Below are 20,770 nucleotides of genomic sequence, written 5' to 3'. Positions count from 1 at the left end.
CAGAACACGTTCTGGGCCAGTGCAATTCTCTCCGGGGAGCGACTTCAGATCCCCAATTAGTAGTAGCAGTAAACCGTTTGTGGCACATATGCTGCAACAACCGTTGAGAGCGGCCGAGAAGCACCGGACTCTGAGGCCATTTACGTACATTATTGCGAAACGTCGCAGTAACTCGGCAAGATAGGAATATTCCCGTTTCAGAGATGCCGAGCCTGAGGTCCAACCTGCCCAAAGTCAGGGGCTCCTGCCCACCCTGCCAGCTTCGCTTGCCAGACCTCGTAAAACCATCTCCGGGTTCTCAGCTTTATTACTTTCGTCTGCTGAAACCCTCGGTTAGAGACAGACAGGCTCATTTCTGGAAATCATTTAAAAGAGCTGATGCTTCGAAGAAAGCGCGCTTTTTTTGGAACGAGACAAAATCACCTTAAGTCATCTTGGATGGTTAGCACAAGAAAAAGTTTGTTCTACTTTTGGACTCCCCCGTGGTAGCCGGGTAGCCGAACGCACCTTCGCACATCACACTAAGCAATTACTCTTTGTCCTGAAGGAGACCAGGCCACACGCAGGCTAAGACAGGGTCCTCATCCTTAAGGAGAGAAAAGATGTATACCTCGGGCGACGTTAGACTATTTCAATGCTAAAGGTCCTAGGAATCCTGAAAGTTCTGGCCAAAGCAGAGTCAGGGCCGCGTGGGTGGGCATAAAAGTGGAAATAGGCCTCGAAGGACCTGCCGGCTGGGGCAGGCTGGGGCAGAAAGGCGCCTGGGGAGGAGGACCTCACCCCTGCACCCTGGGAGGGTGTGGAGGGGGGCGAGGGCATGGGGCAGTGGGCAGTGTGAGGTTCTGCTGCCCTGGGCTCTGAAGGAAATGCAAAGATTCTAACGGGATTCCCACTAGGAATCAACGTGCAATCCTTGTGACCAGGACCTTTGGGCCTGAATCCCAAGACTGCCCCTCCCTCGGCCCTCCAGCTGCCGCTTCTTCAGTAGGAATCCCATTGCCTCCCGCCCTGGCCATCAGGGGAGAGGTAGGAGGCAGTCTTTGACTGCTAAGAGCTGGAGGGATGAGGTCCTAGATGACCAGGGAGAAACCCGTGGGTTGCAGGAAAGCAATCTGGGTGCCGAGAAAGTGCCTCAGTCCCCCCTCCGTCCTGGCTCCCAGAGCATAAATCCCCTCTCACTCTCCTCCAGGTGAGTGAAATTGTGTCTCATCACCACCCCACACCCTCTGAAGAATATATCCTCATCTTCTGGAGAACTCCCTTCTCTCCTTTGCGGTCACACCTGCAACCCCTCCAGGCCCCACCAGCTCACCCTACGTGAGCCACCACCACCAGCCGCGCCCCTCTTTCCGCACATCCCCAGTAGAACATGGTCCCCTCTGTCTTGGGGACACAGAACTGAGTGCCTTCCCCTCCCGGGGCCCATCAGGAGAAGCGGGCCGTACCTAATCGCATTAAACTCGGCTTCGTGAGCTGCCAGGAAGAACTTTCATTCATTTCCTGAACCTGGACAAAAACCACAACTTACTCTCTGGAACATAAATCCAGTTGTCTCCACAGGCCAAGAACGGCTGCTCTCTCGCACACAACTCAAGGACCTTCCCAGCTTTACCCGTGTTGCCTGCTGGCTACGGTTATTTGTGAAACTTCTGAACTGTCCAAGAGGGGATGAGCCAGGCAAATTCCCCTGGAAAGATCTAGTTCAGATATTCACAATTCAACTGCCTTGTAAACTCAAGAACTTGCAGAGAGGCATGGAAAATACTGAAACGCTTGCCCCAAACTCCGCGGGCACTGACGCTTCCTACATGTGCAGAAGACATTTGAGATTATTCAAACCAATTAGCAACCTAGTTCAAAATGTGAATTTCCAAAAAAAAAAAAAAAAAAAAAAAAAAAAAATTCATCGGGGACTCATTCCACGTTAGCATTCCCACTACTGTCTTTCCCGTGAGTTTATCCTCCCAGCACGTAGCCAAGCAAATAGGTATACCTGGTATTCCAGATGCTTGGAACTTTTCTGGAAGGCCATCTTAGCTGCTAATAAACAACCTGAGGGTACAAAATAGGCTGTGATTCAACCTTGGAAGAGCAGCTGGAGAGAGGGCCTTTGCATGTCCCAACGGCAGAGGGCTCTCGACAGGGTTCCCAGCATGCCCATCCGAACATCTATGAACAGAAGCTAGAAGCATCTTAGCAGAAGGGCACACCCCTTATAGACCCTGCTTGCAGGTGTCACAGGTGCTCATTAATGGTGAGTGATAACAACCTTGCAAAGTAGGTATTATGATTTTCCATTTGATAGGGGAGGAAACTGAGGCTGCAAGGGGTGAGGTGATCTGCCCAAGTTCACACAGCTACAAGGTCACAGAACCAGGTTTCAAATCCAGCTCTTCTCTGACCACCTGGGCCCCAGTCCCTTACCTGCCTTCCCCGTTGCTGGGCCTTTGGAGCATTCTTTATGCAGAAGCTGTTTCCCTGTAAAAATTATTGAAAAGATTTTGCACCTTTCAGCAGCCCAGGCACCACAAATTTTATCAAGGAAGAGGAGGCCAAACCTGGGGAGACTGACAGTCAGCCCAGAAACGCAGAGCCCAAGAGTGCCAGGGGACAGGAGCAGACAGAAATCGCAGCTGCCAGTGAAGTCGCCGGCCCTCAGGGGACCAGGTAAGGACCTGGGACCCATGCGTCTTGGTCCTCAGAGAGGACGGACTTGTGTGGTTACCTGGTGAATTCCATATGGTTTTCAGACACTTGGGCTTTTATGTGGAGGACAGTGTACCTTAAAATGAAATGCTTAAAAGGATTTGAAAGCAAACTATTGGATCTAGTTTCCTTCTCGGAGAGAGGCTGGCCGGAAAAGGTAGGGCAGGGGAGTTTGTTTTTATTTTTTCTCCCATTTATTCCATAAGCATGACTGTGCATGGTTTTGAGTGGGGGCCAGCCATTCGGCTTCTGGAGAGGGCATCTGGGTGGTGGGGGACAAGGGGTGGAGAAGCAGTCTGCAGTTCTGGGGCTGTCTCACCTGGCCCAAGAGGCGGGGAGGGGGGTCTGTGGGTGGCAGACTGCTCACCTCCCGCAGGGATCTTCTCGCCTCACCATCCAGAGTGTTGAGATCTCAGTGTGTAAGAAATAACATCAAAGCAAATATACACTTTCCTTCAAAACCCTGGTCTGGTGGATACGTCCTCTTTCCGTCCTGAGCATTCATCCAAAGGCCCAGACCATGTTGCTCCACTGACCACACCACCCTCCCCTGTGATGGCAGAAGGAATAGGACCCGAAGAGTCTCCGTGGGACTCAAAGAAAGTGACACTGGACAGCCAACCTCGCCAGGGACCTAGTCTTCCCCTTGGAGAAACCACTGAGCATCACACTTCCTCACCACCCGATGAACACAGTAGGCTTTATTTTAAAATGTGATATATAGTTCAGTGGACACCTATAAATATCAAACAGGGTAATGGTTTGGATGGCTTGGAATTTGGGGCAATTAGAGCATATGTGAACCTGCAGCAACCATATGTCACAGGCCCCCAGTGATGTAACACCTCCTATTGAGAAGGGCAGACCTCCCTTCTAATTTTAGGTCTTCTTCCTCCCTGCCTTGGAGCCTGGGATGGTCAAGTAGCCCCTCTGGGTTACAGTTCCCTTGTCCTAAAATAATGCTAACGAGGGGCACCTGGGTGGCTCAGTAGGTTAGGTGTCCGACTCTTGACTTTGGCTCAGGTCATGACCTCACAGTTCATGGGATCTCACAGCGTTGGGCTCCGTGTTCTGGCAGCTCAGAGCCTGCTCAGAATTCTCCTCTCTCCACCCCTCCCCTGCTAGCTCACACTCTCTCAAAAATAATAAAAATAAATAAACTTAAAAAAATAAAAGATAATATAATCTACCTCACTGTATTGCTGTAACAACTAAAGGAAGTAATACACCGACCAGCACCTAGCTATAGTAGGCTCCAAATTACTGTTAGTTTCTCTCCTGCACCTCGCCAATGGTCCTAGTAAACCCTTGAATATTATATGAAAGGTCAGGTTCCCCATGCATGAAACATCCCAGGAGGCTCATACAGTCCTCCACCTGTACCTGGAGGACATCTTCTGTCATCCTGAGATTCACTGAGAATTTATCCCAATTTCCTAGTATATATTCAGCTTTCTATTATATAAGGATAAGGCCTCCTTGTCTTCCCCCAATTTTTTTCCTCACTAGTCTCTCTTTCATTCTTTCTCTCACATTCTCAAGTGGTTTGTATAAATTGGAGTAGGAGCCAGATGTTTGAATCGCATCCGTGAGAAATTCGAAGCCAATGTGACAGAGAGGTAATATATAGAAAGCTCTTACAAATCAATAAGAAAACCCACGAGTACCTGATAGGAAAATGGGAAGAGGCGTAGCAGACAATTTCACAGAAGAAATGCAGGCAGCTAATAAACATGTGGAAGAAAACAACAAGTTGAACCTCACTAAGTAATAAATGTAAATTTGCACAAGATCGATTTGGCCCATGAAATTGGCTAAGGTTTTAACAATAACACCCAAGCTCTTCCCGTAAGCGGCCTGAGGTGATCTCTGAAAATGGTTCGCTATTCACTTGACCCGGAAAACCCGACAAAATCATGCAAATCAAGAGGTTCAAATCTTCGTGTTCACTTTAAGAACACACGGGAAACTGCCCAGGCCATCAAGGGTATGCATATCCGAAAAGCCACCAAGTATCTGAAAGATGTCACTTTGCAGAAGCAATGTGTGCCATTCCGACGCTACAATGGTGGAGTTGGTAGGTGTGCCCAGGCCAAACAGTGAGGCTAGACACAGGGTCGGTGGCCCAAAAAGAGTGCCGAATTTTTACTGCACCTGCTTAAAAATGCAGAGAGTCATGCTGAACTTAAGGGTTTAGATGTAGATTCTCTGGTCATTGAGCACATCCAGGTGAACAAAGCCCCCAAAATGCGGCGTAGAACTTACAGGGCTCATGGTCGGATTAACCCGTACATGAGCTCTCCCTGCCACATTGAGATGATCCTTACTGAAAAAGAGCAGATTGTTCCTAAACCAGAAGAGGAGGTTGCACAGAAGAAAAAGATATCCCAGAAGAAACTGAAGAAACAAAAACTTATGGCCCGGGAGTAAATTCTGCATGAAATACATGCAAATAAAAGTAAAAACAGAAGGAAAAAAAAAAAAAAAAAAACAATAACACCCAATACCGATAACAATATTGTTACCCAATACTGGGTAACAATAATACCCAATACTGATAGTGAAACGAATAACATTTCCTGCGCACTGTTGTGCCAATGTCATGCCAAGCCCTTGGCAGGAGTTGCTGGTGACACAGCTATAAGAGATGCTTTCATTTCGTACCTGTAGGGTAATTTGGTTACAAACTGGAATTTGGCAACATGTGTGAAAAGTCTTTAGAAGGGTCATACCTTTTGACCTAGCAATCCCATGCCCGCGAATCTGCTCTAAGAAGACACGTAGTCAAAGACGTACGAGCAAGGACATTTATCATGGTGTAATCTGTAATAGCAAAAACCGTGAAACCACTTATATACCCAAGAATAGGAGAAGAGTGAAACAAATTATGATACATTTATATGATGTATCTTTTTTTTAATGTTTTTATTTATTTTTGAGACAGAGAGAGACAGAGCATGAGCAGGGGAGGGGCAGAGAGAGAGGGAGACACAGAATCGGAAGCAGGCTCCAGGCTGAACTGTCAGCACAGAGCCCGATGCGGGGCTCAGACTCACAGACTGTGAGATCATGACCTGAGCCGAAGTCGGACGCTTAACCAACTGAGCCACCCAGGCGCCCCTGTATATCTTAACCTGTCCTTAATATCATGCTCTTGAAGAATAATTGAACTTATGGCAGGAGATAATGCTCACAATAAAAAAATTAGGGAAAGAAAGCAGGACATAAAGTTTTATGTACCCGAATATTCCAGTATTGACTTTTTTGAAAAAAAGTATTTCTAGGTAAGAGCGCTGACTTATAAATTCAAATGACTTCAGGGAACCCATGGAAATGGCAGGAGAAACACGTCACCGAGGCTGTGGGGACTGAGGTAAACCAGAACGTACAGGCTCCACCTAAAGGCAGTTAACTCAGTGTTCAGAGGCCGAGCCAAACCACTACTGCAGGATGAAAATGGCCCAGGGGTCTTGGGTTTGCAACCCACCCCTGAATTCCAGAACAGGAACAAGGGCAGTCTGAGTCTTAGATTATGGGGATTTTTATTTCTTCTTCATCCTCTTCTGAAAGTTCCAAATTTTCTCCAAATGAACATCAACTGCTTGTATAATCAGAGGAAAACAGGTAACAGTATATGGTTCCTACATTAGGACTGGTTGGTCAAGCACACGAAGAGATCTAGACCAAAGACAGAGAGGATGGATGCTTTTTCTGGTTTCATCTTGTTGCACCTGGAACATTCAGTGGCACCTGGTTGAACTTCTGGAAATGGGAGCCCCTCCCTTCTGAGCTGGAGTCCACACAGGGCCCAAGAGGCGTTCGGCAGAATCTGTAGGGCCTGGTCTATGAATAGCGCATCCTGGCATACCAAATGGGGTGTTTATTCCCAGCCCGCGCACTATGAAGTCTGCTCCCTATCTGATAGACGCAAGAAATAGGGTTAAAATAGTGGAAATATAGAATGGCACAGTCTGCCACCTTTAGGGGAAACACACCAAGGAAACGCTGATTGAACCTTTAAAGAGGAAGGCAGTGGTGGTGACAAGGAGAGTGAAGACGCATTCCCTGGGGGTGTTTTGGGATACACAGGAGCTGCCTTGCAGCATTCAGAAGCCAGTGTTGCTGGGCGACAGCTCTCTGGCTTCCTTGAAATAAGCTTGTGGTTCCTGTTGAGTGTCCAGTTCTGATTTGCAAAAGTTGTCCTGGCCGATCATTTTGCTCAGGTGTCTCCTGAAGCCCAGACTGAATTGGCTCAGGGCAGAGGGACAGCTGTGTGTTCAGGGACAGACCAGAAGATTCAGGTTCCAGCAACTTGTTTGCTAATCTCCACGGTACTTCATCGGATTCAAAATGAAAAGCAATCGACCGGAGACTGCATTTCTGAATCTTCTATATCACTTTTTTTTTTTTTCTCAAAAAAAAAAAAAAAAAAAAAAAAAGATCAAGAGAATTCAGTTGGTCACTTAGAAGAATTTGTCCCCCCAAACGGGATCTGAGTGGGCATACCAGCTCTACTCCTAATACACATACAGCCAGATGCTCAGAGCTTCCTGGAATTGCTGATATATCTCTTATTGGGGTTTATAAAACCCGCGAGGGGCCTGATTGGGAGAGCTTAACTGATTTCTGGAAGAGCTGATGAGTAAAAATTCACACTGCGTCGCTGAGTGTCCCATGCAGTTAACAATAAAAGAGGCTTAGAGAGTATTAGGACTTTAGAAGCTGGTGCTCCCAGGAGGCCCTCAATTAAAGTGAGTCAGTATTGACTTGGCCCTTGGCTGGGACGGAGGCTCTGCGGATTTGCATTTCACTTGCCTGAGCTATTACCACACAGGCCTTTCCAAACCCGTGGAGTCCTGTCCACTCTAGGGGGCAAACGGCTCTGGAAAGTAAATGATAAGGACCAGATCCTGCAGGATAGCACAGGGGAGGTAGGGGGTAGGGCCAGGAGGAGGCTGATGCCAGGAGGAAACCAAGAGAAGTAGGATCAGAGAAGTAAATACTTTCAGTGTCCTATCTGCACTGAGAGGGTTAAAAAAAAAAAAAAATCCTGAACAGTACATGCACATCACAATGAATTAAAGGGATACTCATTTTCACAAGGAAATTGGAAGTCCAGCCATTTTCTTAAGGGGGACACAGGGTCGGGGTTAAGAACACAAACCATAGTGTCAGGCGGGCTTGAGTTTGAATGATCACACCCTGACTTCCTAGAAATGTGACCTTGGGTAAGTTTTGTGACCTAAGCCTTGGTGCCCTCAATCATAAAGTGGTGTCATTGTGGCACCTATTTCCTAGGATTCTGAGGCAAAATGTGTGTATGTAATAAAGTTAGTATGGTGCCTGGCCCATTCAGTATAAGCCCGCAGTAAGGTGTGCTTAGTCGTTATTTTTATAAGGCAAGTTTTGACCAAGTGACTTCACCACTAGAAATTGCTACCCATTTGGGCACTTTGCCTCCTCTTCTCCATACATCTCTTCATAATTTAGAATCAGAGGGCGGGGGAGGAATTCTATTATTACTCGAGGTTACAAATCGACTGGGAGCTAGTGACAAAGAGAAGGTAATGATGTCATGAGAGAGTTATAATTTTTATTGCACTAAGCACTAAATGTAACCCAAGTCATCAGGGTATCTGGACACCAGCTTCTAGAGCCTTCCTCCCAATCTGCCCAGGTAGATTATATTTTCTTAAGATTTTTTAAAGCTGTGTGTGGTGCAGGAGTGCCATAAATGCGTGTTGAATGAATCCAGATGAAAAGGCACTGGTGGTTTTTGTAGAAGCCATTCCTGGAGTGCTGGTTTTCCTTATCCACAAACACTGTTACGAAAACCAGCATTTGAGAGATTTCCCCATAATCGGCCCTGACTGACCTGGGCTGGACAGTCTTCCCAAAGCTTCCACAAAAACAAGACCTGTATCCTCAGGGTCTGTTGCCCCAGAACCAGCCCGAGCTCCACAAAATGTACAAAGGAGACTCCAGAAGCATAAAATGAAGCTACCTCTACTGTCCTGCTTCTGTACCTCCAGCCGTTTTAACCATGCAGATTTCCTTCTCTAGGCTTGCTTGTTTCCTTGAGGGACTCTCACCCTTAGTGTTCGAGCTCTTTCATCCATGAGCACCTATGGAAGAATGATAAACTTGTCTTTTCTCCATGCAGATCCAATAGTTCAACAAGAGGGCCCAGTGTGGGCCAGTGGCACCAAGCTGAAGAGGCCAACTCGAGAGAGAAGACACTTAGTCCCATCTTCACAGCTAATGACTATGACTGAGAATACCTCTGAGAGAGCCAAAAAAGGAGACTCAAGTGTTCTTCCTCAGAATGAGCCACATTCAGGCCTATCTCAGGCCTTCCTAGGAACAAACAGCCCTCAAGTGTCGAGTGAGTCCTTGGGGCCACCACTCCTAACCACCACCATGGGAGGGTCAAGAAGGGCACCATTTAGGTTCAGAGATGAAGATTTTTGTTCCATTTTATCATTAAACCCTGGAGGAGAAAATGATGACACTGAGGAGGAGACCCTCATAGAGGAAGAACTTTTGTTGGTTGGTATGCACCGGCCTCGTTCTCCTCCCAGTCATAAGAGAAGTCGATTTCTTGGGACGTCAGCCACTCAGGCCAAAAGTAAAAATTTTGAAGAAAGTCCTGAAAATTGCAGAGCAAATTCGGTAAGAAGAACTGAGTCCAGTCGTGGCTCATTAAGAATGAGCAATGCAATGGAACCAGTGACAGAGCAGCTTCCTGTGGGGGCAAGGGTGTCTCAAGACCTCAAGTCACCTGGTGGAGGGTCTCCTAACGAGAATGACAGTGGTGACAGTGAACATGAGAAAAGCACCTTTCCTTCATGGGACACCAAATCCACAGCTAGTCTAGATGATGACCTCAGTGTTGAAAATGGATTTAGAGACTGTACCTCCACGGAAGACAGGCCTGGTATCCGTGATTATGAAAGAGATTGGCATGCCTACTTAAGCAGTTCTAGTAATTCTCTTGACTGTTTTCTTTCTGGTAGACCAACAGCTCCAAGATCACCGGTGAGTTTATCTTATAACACTCCTGGATCATTAATGCATTCTGCCATGAGAGATGATATTCCAGTAGACTTGTCGATGTCGCCTACATTTATTCACAGTTCAGACTCAGAGGGAAATTCAAGGTTTAATGTTCGCCGACCATTGTCCCCTATTAGAAATAGGAATCCACTCACCAGTGCTGAGAACCACGGTTATTTTCCAGTAAATAGTGCACATGAATTTGATGTCAGGGGAGCAGAAGATATTCCTTTAACGAACCCATCCCAGGGGGCTCTGGAATATACGGAAGAGCTCTTACTAAATCCTCAAAGCAACTTGTCCTTGGGGGAGTCTTCTAGCTCCTCACCATCAAGAATGAACTTACAAGGCCATGTGCACGTGCCTGGGTCCCTGCAAGAAAATATGCCTTTTACTTTCTTCGTGGTCTCTAATTTTCCAAATCAAAGTGATAACGGGAACAGAATGGCAGCCTCTGCTTTCACAGATGAAAAGGAAGCCAATAAGATAAAGGCAGACTCTGAGAAACTCAAGAAACTGCAAGAAAGGTGAGGAATTTTCATAATGATATGTATATACTTTTTTATTCCATTTTTCCAGGTAGAAATAAGCACTGCCTTCATTAGAGCATCATGGGAATTTTAAATCCTAAGTAGGCCCTTCCTTGACATTTTAATGATTGCTTTTATCGACAACATTATCTATTTTGTTGCTCTTAAAATGTGTGTATCTATGAGGAAAATTTTGGTGTTCCAGCTCAATCTCTCCAGTATTCCCCAAATGTTTTTTTTCCCTAAATACCATAACTTTAAGGAAGGCAAGTTTGCTAGACATAAGGGATTTTTGACTGCTACATAGGGCTAGCTCTTCTCATGGGCAATTAGGAACCAGGATCTTTTACGAAAAGGTTGCTATCTCCCCAGAGAGTGAGCCACTCCACACTTGAAGTTCACCAGCTCTCCCTCATGGGACTTTGTGCAAATCCAACCAACAGTTCTAGAATTTGAATCTTTCCAACCAAAAGGCCTGTCCCAAACCGTTACCATGGTTACCTCGGTTCTCCGAAGGGCTACGCTGGGGTAACCACAGCTTCCATTTTATGTGTTCTTTCTCACGCATGAGAGAGAAACAGGTCTTTTTTCTGGATTGCCCTTTCCTTTGATCTTCCCTGTCTTGTAAGATGATGTGGGGATATTTCACAACATCCACAATATATGAAATTTGATACTTTTTAAAGCCATCATTAGACACCGTGTCAGGATTCTGTTTCCTTTACGTAGGTGTTGCCACACCCTGATGTTGGCTTACTGATCAGGAAACGCATTCTGTGAATGCAAGCCGCCTTTGTGTACGTTAATGTGGCTCATTTCAGCCATTAGTTATCTATTGATATTCATTGTAAGTGGGGAAATTCTAAGGCAATGAATTAGAATGCAGAGGGTAAGAGAGGACACAGGACACACACCTACTACTCCTTGAGGTCTGTTATCCAACTGCAGGAGTTAAGTCACTCTCCTATTAGCAGTACCTTTTCCTTTCCATATTTATTTATTTTTTTAATATTTATTTATTTATTTTTGAGAGACAGAGAGAGACAGAGCATGAGCAGGGGAGGGGCTGAGAGAGAAGGAGACACAGAATCCAGGCTCTGAGCCGTCAGCACAGAGCCCAACGGGGGGCTCGAACTCAACAAACCACGAGATCATGACCTGAGCCAAAGTTGGACACTTAACCGACTAAGCCACCCAGGCACCCGAATTTTCCTTTCCCTATTATACGAGCTACCAGCAGACCGACTCATGGTTAAGGGCCAAAAGGCCTCACATTCACCCATCTACACCTGTCCAAAAATATAGCTTCAGACCCACTTGTCAGGAGTCTGGTCTTCCACCATCCCAAAGTGATGCCTTGGAGCTAAAAATGATTTCTTTTAAAAATACATCCACGTCTCGGCATGGCAATGCATTAAACAGCTATGAGTTATGTACTTCGCCTATCAGACACCCTTTTTCTTTCTGTATGTAATAAACCTTATGCTTTTCTGTTTATCTCAAAAATGTTCATTCTAGGAAGTATGAAAAATATAAACTTAAAAGAAAAATCACCTGTAATCCTATAATCCAGAGATAAGCACTATCAAATAACTTTGCTTCCCATCTTTTATCTTTGCATATAAATGCAATTTTTAGTAAGCATTGGCTCATATTTTATAATATGCCTCATTTAAATATTTCAAGCCCATTTCTCAATGCCACTTATACTCTTTAAAAATTTTTCCTTAGTTACTTTAATGCATACAAATAATTAGAGAATTCGAAATAAGGCAAAACCCAGATATCTCTGTGCCTACCTTCCAGCTAATAGAACTTTACTGGAGCCCTTGAGCCCCTCACCCACCCTATCTCATCTACCCCCTCCCAATATCCTTTCTGCCCCCAGGAAACCATTCTTGCATTGTATTTATCATTCCTTTGATTGTATGTATGTATGTATGTATGTATGTAATCTCTACACCCAACGTGGGGCTTGAACTCACAACCCTGAGACCAAGAGCCGCATACTCCTCTGACTGAGCCAGCCAGAGCCCCCTCTTGATGTCTTTTAATGAAAATAAATTTTTAATTTTACTGGAGTCAAATATAGCCATCTTTATGGATTGTGATTTGTATCTTGTTATTTGATGAAGAAATCCTTTACTAACTGAAGGTCATTAACATGTTCTATCTATTTGGGGCACCTGGGTGGCTCAATAGGTTGAGTGCCTTTGACTCAGATCATGATCTTGTGGTTCATGAGTTCGAGCCCCACATTGGGCTCTGGAGCTCAGAGCCTGGAGCCCGCTTCGGATCCTGTGTCTTCCTCTCTCTCTGCCCCCCCCCCCCCCCACTCACGCTCTGTCTCTCTCTTTCTCAAAAATAAATAAACATTAAAAAAATTGTTTTAGGGGCGCCTGGGTGGCGCAGTCGGTAAAGCGTCCGACTTCAGCCAGGTCACGATCTCGCGGTCCGTGAGTTCGAGCCCCGCGTCGGGCTCTGGGCTGATGGCTCAGAGCCTGGAGCCTGTTTCCGATTCTGTGTCTCCCTCTCTCTCTGCCCCTCCCCCATTCATGCTCTGTCTCTCTCTGTCTCAAAAATAAAATAAAAAAAAACGTTAAAAAAAATTGTTTTAAAGATATTCTTCCTATTTTTTTCTAAAATCTGTACAGTTTCACTTTGAACACTTAGGACTTAGTGTGAAATGGATTTTGGTCCATTTCACATCCAATATGTGATGTGAGGTATGCTTTGTGAATGCCCAACTGTCCCAAGATCTTTCCTTGCTCAACTGAAGGGCCGCCTCTGTCTTATAACTATAAATGTACGAGTCTGCTTCAGAGCTCTCTATTCTGGCCTGTTCCTTTTTGCTTTTCCCTAATCCAATACCATGTCGTCTTAATGTCTGTAGCTTTTATAAGTTTTGGTAGCCAGTGGTGCCCTTTGGTAGGCCTCCCCACTTTGTTCCTTAAGAGTCCTGGGCTATACACGTTTCAGAATCAGCTTGTTGGGATTTTCACTGAAACTGCATTGAATCTGTAGATTATTCTGGGGAGAACTGACATCGTAGAGATACTGAGTCTTTAAAAAATATGATTTATCTCCTCTTTTGTTTGTGCCCATAATAGAAAACTATAATTCGGTTCCTCTTCATGACTTCTGTTTCCTGGGGAGGAAGGTCTCTTCAGAAACTCAGCACACACTTCTATCTCCAGAGCAATGCCCATTTCTTCCTCTCCTTTGATTTGAGTCTCTAGCCAGTTTCCTTTCCTTGACCAGACAGTCCCCAGGCCATGAGGATTCTAAAGAACAAGCCATAGACTTCCTAAGGGCCTCCCAACATGAACATCAACCAGCTAGTCTTCACTCCCCATCGATTAGACACAAACATATCTGCTTACATTTTCACTAATTCCATCTTTATCAGATCCCAGCAGCTTACATTCTGGAATGTTGGCAAAATTTCTTGGCAAGTGTTATGCTATTGGTGAATTCACATCCAGGTTCATTGGTTCATCATCATCCCAAACGACATCTAGTGAGGGGTCTCTATGTGCAAATACTTTGCCAGACTCTCGATGCACTTTGCAGAGCGGTGACACCGCCATCATGGCATCCAGGCTGCCCAAGACCCTGTTAGATAAGTAGTGGTGGTATTGGCACCACTTGGCTTTATACGTGAGGAAACAGAGACCTGAGAAGCTTCGAGAACTGGTCCAGAGTCACCAAACCCACACGTTTCAGAGGCAAGCCTCAAACCCAGGCCCCCTGCCTGCAAATCCCACGTACTCAACAACAAGCCACACCACCAACTCCCTCACAGTGGCCACGACAGGGGGAGGGGCACCCAGCCCTTTCCATGACTTTCCTCTGTAGCCTTGTCCCATGCCTCTAGATTTATGGAGGCACTGCTGGTTCTCCTGGTCAGCTCACACGTACCACTAGCTGCAGAGGAGCCTGACACAAGACTTCGTGCACCTGCTATCAGTAACCCGGAAGAAGTTTCAGCAGGGTGGGAGGGAGCAGGGGGTGGGCCTGGGGAGTCCTGGGGGGGGCCTCCCCCTTGAACATCCCGGGACGTGGTATTTGTAGTTTGTAGACACTGCAACTGTGCAGACCCCTGCTCACCAGGGCTTGTTTTCCATTTAGTCTCCTGGAGGAGGACTCAGAGGAGGAGGGAGACTTGTGTCGCATCTGTCAGATAGCCGGGGGTTCCCCAACCAACCCCCTCCTGGAGCCTTGCGGCTGTGTGGGAAGCCTGCGGTTTGTTCATCAGGAGTGCCTGAAAAAGTGGCTGAAAGTGAAAATAACATCAGGTGGGTGGGGAAGGAGAAGCAGAAAACGTGAGCCAACATATAATTAATATGAGACACCACCGTGCGGGACTCCGAGCCTGGACAACTGTCCCCTCTCCTCCTAAGCAGTAGCCAGAAGAACCATGGCCCCTGACCCCAGGACTCTTGCTCACAGCGCTGATGGATAGTAGCGGGTCTAAATGCTGCCTTTAAATTATGGGAGGGAAATGAATTTGTTTTCCAAGTCTGAGAGAAGAATCTTGGCGATGCTATTAAATCCTACCCCACTTGAGCCCGAGCAGAGATGCTAAGATTCCCTCCTAGGAGGAAGGAAACTGAAATAGGTCAGTGGTTGCACCTCAGCAAAAGCACCCAGCAGCCATGCCTGCTAATAGACACCTGGCAAAAGCAGTTCTGCTTCCTTTTATTTGCGGGGGAAGGAGGGTGTCACCTAAGAAACTGAGCAAAGCTGCGTTTTGGCAGTAGGGGCAGGGAAAGAGCGCTGATCTAATTTTCTAGAACCGTATTAGGTAAAGAGATTTCCGCGTGCTGGCTTTGTCAGCTCTGTCTTTTGCAGATCTTGTAACTGAATGTGAAGCCCTTTCTCAACTCCCTGGGGAGGTTATAACCTAAATACGGCCACATGGGGAGGTCAGCTGTGGTTTTCTTGGCAGAAAACAGGGGGTTTCTTTAAAACATGGTTTGAGGAAGAAGGGCAACTTGAATAACAACAACCAAAAACAAACAAACAAACCAAAACAAAATAAACAAACAAAAACAAACAAAAAACCCAAAACAGGAAACGGCAATGCAAAGAACCCATTACAAAATAGCTGCTATGTCTTTCAGAGACAACTCCCTGAAAACCTTTTACCCCATAGCTGGATCCTAGTTCTCTTCTCTTCCGTGTTTTCCTCCTTGGTTATCACTCTTTCAGGCAGCCTGGGAGACCTAAGAGCTTTATCCTGTCCCCATAGGGAGTGGCCACGTCCCCTCCAGAGAAAGAGGCAGGAACCGTGGGCCGATCACATTACCCGTCTCCTCCCTGATCCCCTGTCCACCTTCTGCATTTTCCCGAGCAAGGGAAACAAACCTGGGCCCATCATCCAAGCTGCTTAAACACATCTCCACGTAGCGAGCTTGGTACTCAGTCCTTCAGACGGGGAGGAAACGGAGATCTTGGCCGCTAATGACCCTGTCATGCAGTGTTTTATCTTACTACAAATTTGGGCCAATTAAACATCTAGCACAGGAAAAGATCACTCATGAAATGTGCAATGAAAGCGCTGCTAACTGCTTGTAAAACGCCAGCATCAGTAGGGGTGTGTGGAGCGCCATCAAGATCAGAGGCACATGGGACCCTCAGTAGCCTAAAGCACTACCGAGAGGCCCTAAAAAAAAATCAAGCAAACAAAATGCAGACACGGGGTCACCATTCATCCTTGTCTTTTGACGTTCTCTACCATTTACTATTTCTTTACGTCCCCATTGAGGCAGAGTAGAACTGGGGTATAAAACTGCACCAACCCCTACCTTTCCCAAATAAATGCAGGCAACTAACCAGGCCTCTAGTTTCTAATGCATGAAAATAAACACCAGGACATCATTAGCAAAACTGCAGCACCCATGTGCCGGGAAAAGACGCTGGGCATAGTGTTTGCCTCAACACAGCACAGTTCTGCATCTTCCATTTTTGCTTTGGGGACCAGGATAAGCGGAGAAAAAATGCTGATCTAGAATGCATGTTAAAAAAAATAAAAAATAAAAAAACCAACAACCCCACAGCAACAAAGGAAGGCTTCTCATGTTTCTTTTCCCAGATGAGGCTGAGCTCAGTCTCAGGGGCTGGCCGGAGATACTGCTTTGCTAGTTCCCATACATGGCCCCCGGCTCCCTCACCCCCTCAGGAGGGAAGTCACCTGGGTGAGAGTAAAGGCAGATTTTCAAGCCACAGACTGAGAATAGCTTCTGCCATCAATGTGGTCCTCATTTATTTGCTTGGACCTGTGTTATGTCTGTCAGAAAAACAACAACAACAACAAAAACAACAACATAGGCCAATCTTCACTCTTTTGGCAAACACCTATGTTACAGATTCTCTGCCTCCGTGTAGCAACTCCAATTTTATGAAGCAGTGTGTTTATATTTAAACAGAAAGCAAGGCCTATTATTTAAAAGTCACGAGAATTTCACGTATACAAAGCTTGCATGCATAATAATGAAAACGATTACGAAGGAAATTTTCCAGATCTCAGATTCAAGGTCCTTTTCTACAGACAATGGCTGACTTTAAAAAGGTCACTGAAACTCAGAATTCATAACAGACACAAGTTCACTCCCAAAATGTCAGCACAGAGAGACCCAGGGCTACATGTAACAAAGAATTCTTTAATTTCAGGAGCGGATCTAGGTGCCGCGAAGACCTGCGAAATGTGTAAGCAAGGCCTGCTGGTCGATCTGGATGATTTTAACGTGACCGACTTCTACCACAAACACCAGCAATCCCGGGTAAGAGACGCTCACGCCGATCTGCTTCCACGGGTCAAAGTCAGTTAGAGGCGGCGCATGGTAGGAAGACATGCTTTCCCTGATAAAAGGACGGTATTAGGCCTGTTCATGGCGTGAGTCTGGGAGTGTCCCCCCGCTCCCGTCTCCAACAAGGTCTGCTACTAAATCAGACCATTGGGAGGGTTCGAAAGTCTTGGTCACCTGGGGTTGAGGTCCCGCTGTTGTCAGGGGCAAAAGTAGGAAGCCAGAGTAGCCGACTGGACACAGAAACAGGAATACTCTGGCAAGCTCCATGCCCCGATTTGCTGAAGTAATTTAAATTTAATAGCGACAAGGAAAAAAAAAGAAAATCAGGGTCTTGGAAAAAATGGTCCCTAATTTACATATCAAGTAACTCTAGGGTAATAAGAAACTGCTTTACTGTTTATTAACAGGTAGTAAGCACCTAGTGTGTGCTTTTTAACACCCGGTGAATTAATTCTCCTGGGGCATTTGGGTTGCAATTCTAATACTGTGAAAAAGCTAGCGGGGCCCCTGGGTGGCTCAGTCGGTTAAGCGTCCGACTTCGGTTCAGGTTGTGATCTCGCGGTCCGTGAGTTCGAGCCCCGCATCGGGCTCTGTGCTGACAGCTCGGAGCCTGGAGCCTGCTTCTGTTTTTGTGTCTCCCTCTCTCTCTGCCCCTCCCCTGTTTGCGCTCTGTCTCTCTCTGCCTTCCAAAAATGAATAAATGTTAAAAATGTTTTTTAAAAAAAAAAAAGAAAGAGAAAGCTAGGTAACCTCATGTGGGAAGGTGATCCGTGCTCAGAATAATAGTTAATTGTTCAGTTCTCAGGCAAACGATCTTTTCTTTAGAACTGCACTGTCCAATATGGCAGCCACAAGCCACATGTGGCTAATGAACAAGTGGCTACTGCCACTCAAGATGTGCTACGTGAGGGGCACCTGGGTGGCTCAGTCGGTTGAGATCTGACTCTTGATTTCGGCTCAGGTCATGATCCCAGGGTTGTGAGATCGAGCCCTATGTAGGGCTTCACGCTAGCCTCCCTGAGATTGTCTCTCTCTCTCTCTCTCTCTCTCTCTCTCTCTCTCTCCCTCTGCCCCTCCCTTGCTCCACCCCTCTCTAAAATTAAAAAAAAAAAATTAAAAAAAAAGATGTGCTGTGTCAAATGCACACTGAATTTCAAAGACTCAGTATTAAAAAAGGCAAAATATCACATAAATAATTTTATATTAATTATATGTTGAAATAATATTTTGAATATACGGGGCTAAATAAAACATACTATTAAAATTAATTTCACCAGTGTCTTTTCACTTCTTTAATGTGGCTACTGGGAAGAATCAAGATACATACCGGGGTTGCATCTGTGACTCACACTGCATTTCCATCGGGTGATGTTTATCTACAAGGTGCCTTGCATGTAATAAGCAGTCAATAAGTATTTATCAAATGAAAATAGTCATCATTACCATTATGATTTAACATGATTAGGAAAAAAAAAGGATTAATAACCGTAACTGTAAAACACATTACTTTAAAACTATAAAATCATTGTTAGTAACTAAAATGTCATTCTTCAGAGGAGTCCCTTTGACTTTTAAATCATTAGCCTGTGCCCAGACCTTTTTGTTTGTTTGTTTGTTTGTTTGTTTGTTTTTTGGAAAAAAGCACAGCTGAGTCAAAATGCTGCATCTGAGTCTAGGCAATTGTTTAGTTACCTTTTTTAAAACCCTAAGGCTTCGAGACACAAGGACAAACTATTGATAAGAAGGAAATATTTGAATAGCACAACCACGAAGTTTCTTGGAAAACTTGGAAAAAAAGAAGAAAGAATTTCCTGAGAAATAAATGTATTTTGAGTCCATCCTTTCTGAGGCCTGAGGGTCTTGAATCACTCGGTCACAAACCCCAGGCACTGAGATGAGAAACAGAAGTGATTCTGGAACCACACTATTGAAGGGAACCAGGGCCCGTGAGCGCCTGAGATCAGGATGCCAGCCAGGGTGCAGAAGGTTCCACGTGGTCATCTTGGAGGATTATTTCCGGAAATGGAACCTGTGGGACTTCCTGAGAAGGACATGTCCAGACAAGGCCAGGTTATGTGGAATACTACCAGAATGGTCTGCAGACATCACACAGTGCAGCCCAAGGGATTGCCTTGTCTAGTAAAGACCCCTGTTGGTTCCATGTATTTCTGCATCGTTCACCCTCTGCAAAGCAGGTACCACTACTGTGCGCTGTTGGTTTACCATTGGTATTTGTAGAATTCACTCACAGCAGACTTTTCAAGTAGTAGTAAAATGTTTGCACTCATGTAGCCAGAGGCAGCCTACCCCACTGAAGAGCACACCAGCTTTGATGAAGGTATGAACCTAAATTCCTATTCTCCTCCCCAAAGTTGCTGTGTGACCTCAGGGAAACTACACAAGCTCTCTGGATCTCAGTTCTCTCATCTGTAGTAAGGAGGAGATAGTTCCTACCCCGCAGCATGGGAGGTAGGAAAAGACTTGAGGATAACCCCTAATCCAGGACCTGTGCAGAGAAGGCGCTCAGGAAATGAGATCCACCGTGTAATAGCCCCAGAGATGCCCAACCTCTCTGGACTCGAGGGAGGCAGCTAAGCATGCCAGGACAAGGCTAGAGTCCATCACTGAAAAAAGCCGACCAGCCCATGTAGGGGTCATACCCGTAACCTTGGCTTCACTGCATCCTACCAGTGGAGAGAAGCATCTACAAGCATGTCCTAACCAGAACCGTAGAAGTAACTGTGTTAGCCAGAATCTTGGTGGAAGAGATCGAGGCACCCTCAACAGGGGTGAGTAAGGAGAGCTGACCTAAGAGCAGAAATGTGCAGGAAAAGAAACCAACAAGGTAGGATGAAGTATCCTGAGACTGGCATTGTGACCATTCCTAGGCCTCAAGTGACAAGGGGAGGGTGCAACCACCAGGACCAGGAGACCTATAGGTGTAGGAGAGAGAGTCCGCAATGGCCTGTGACCTTCAGTAACGGAAAGCAGCCGCTGCCACACCACTCTCCAGCAGAGAGGGAACAAGAAGAATAACCACCCGACCTCCCTCTCCTCCCGCCCTCTGGTCCCCTGCCAGGGCCTCCCATTGGCCAAACCCAACAGGAAGCCAGAGAACAAGGGGGTCTAGTTGATGCGATCCATTGAGATCGGCGTGTAGGTCACAGCACAGGGTGGAAACTGAATCTGGAGGGGAAAGCAGAAAATACCTAGCACAGTGATTACTCTACATGGAAGCAGAAACGAGTTTAAATGAGTTTCAGCAAGAAACTGACAGGCTATCAAAGCCTTTTGAAAATGCCCTTCATTATAACCACAGGTGGAGACTAGACTGACAGACCCACCCTGGTGGGCGAACAACAGTCCCAAGAACCAATGCGCAGTATTCACCTGCAGGTGGAAAACAGTTGCGGGCTCACCCTTTCGCAATGGTTCTGACTGCTCTGATGGACCCTTGTGGATTTAATGGAGTCTGTTTGCCAACAGTCTGAGTTAAACTTGAGACAGTAGGGAAGCATGACTTAGACAAGTTCAGAAACTCCGTGGACCAAGGCGGAAGTAACTATTGTTGAACAGAAAGATATGGAGGATATAATATGCTCTCGGCTCGTCCCCAGGCGGGGAGGCCCCTTGGCCTGGCCTTGGAGTTGTTATGTCTACACGGGC

The 20,770-nt window shown here is 46.0% G+C and overlaps 1 protein-coding gene and 1 pseudogene across 16 annotated transcripts in view; both read left to right on the top strand.

Moving 5' to 3' along the window:
• The window catches only part of MARCHF10 (membrane associated ring-CH-type finger 10), an 84,371-nt gene that overhangs the window by 48,688 nt on the left and 14,913 nt on the right, over window positions 1-20,770 (top strand). For 11 of the 16 annotated variants that reach the window (XM_045489383.1, XM_045489378.1, XM_045489374.1 and 8 more), the window contains 4 exons: window positions 2,515-2,667; window positions 8,870-10,289; window positions 14,424-14,590; window positions 16,968-17,077. In XM_045489383.1, coding sequence (XP_045345339.1) covers window positions 2,515-2,667; window positions 8,870-10,289; window positions 14,424-14,590; window positions 16,968-17,077 — 1,850 coding nt within the window. The remainder of the gene's footprint in view (window positions 1-2,514; window positions 2,668-8,869; window positions 10,290-14,423; window positions 14,591-16,967; window positions 17,078-20,770) is intronic. The other 5 variants (XM_045489379.1, XM_045489381.1, XR_006715104.1 and 2 more) reach the window with 3 other exon arrangements.
• On the top strand, window positions 4,548-5,176 carry LOC123603905 (annotated as a pseudogene).

The sequence above is a fragment of the Leopardus geoffroyi genome, chromosome E1 (genome assembly GCF_018350155.1).
Source record: "Leopardus geoffroyi isolate Oge1 chromosome E1, O.geoffroyi_Oge1_pat1.0, whole genome shotgun sequence".
Taxonomy (NCBI): domain Eukaryota; kingdom Metazoa; phylum Chordata; class Mammalia; order Carnivora; family Felidae; genus Leopardus; species Leopardus geoffroyi.
This window is presented reverse-complemented; position numbering and strand designations above follow the sequence as displayed.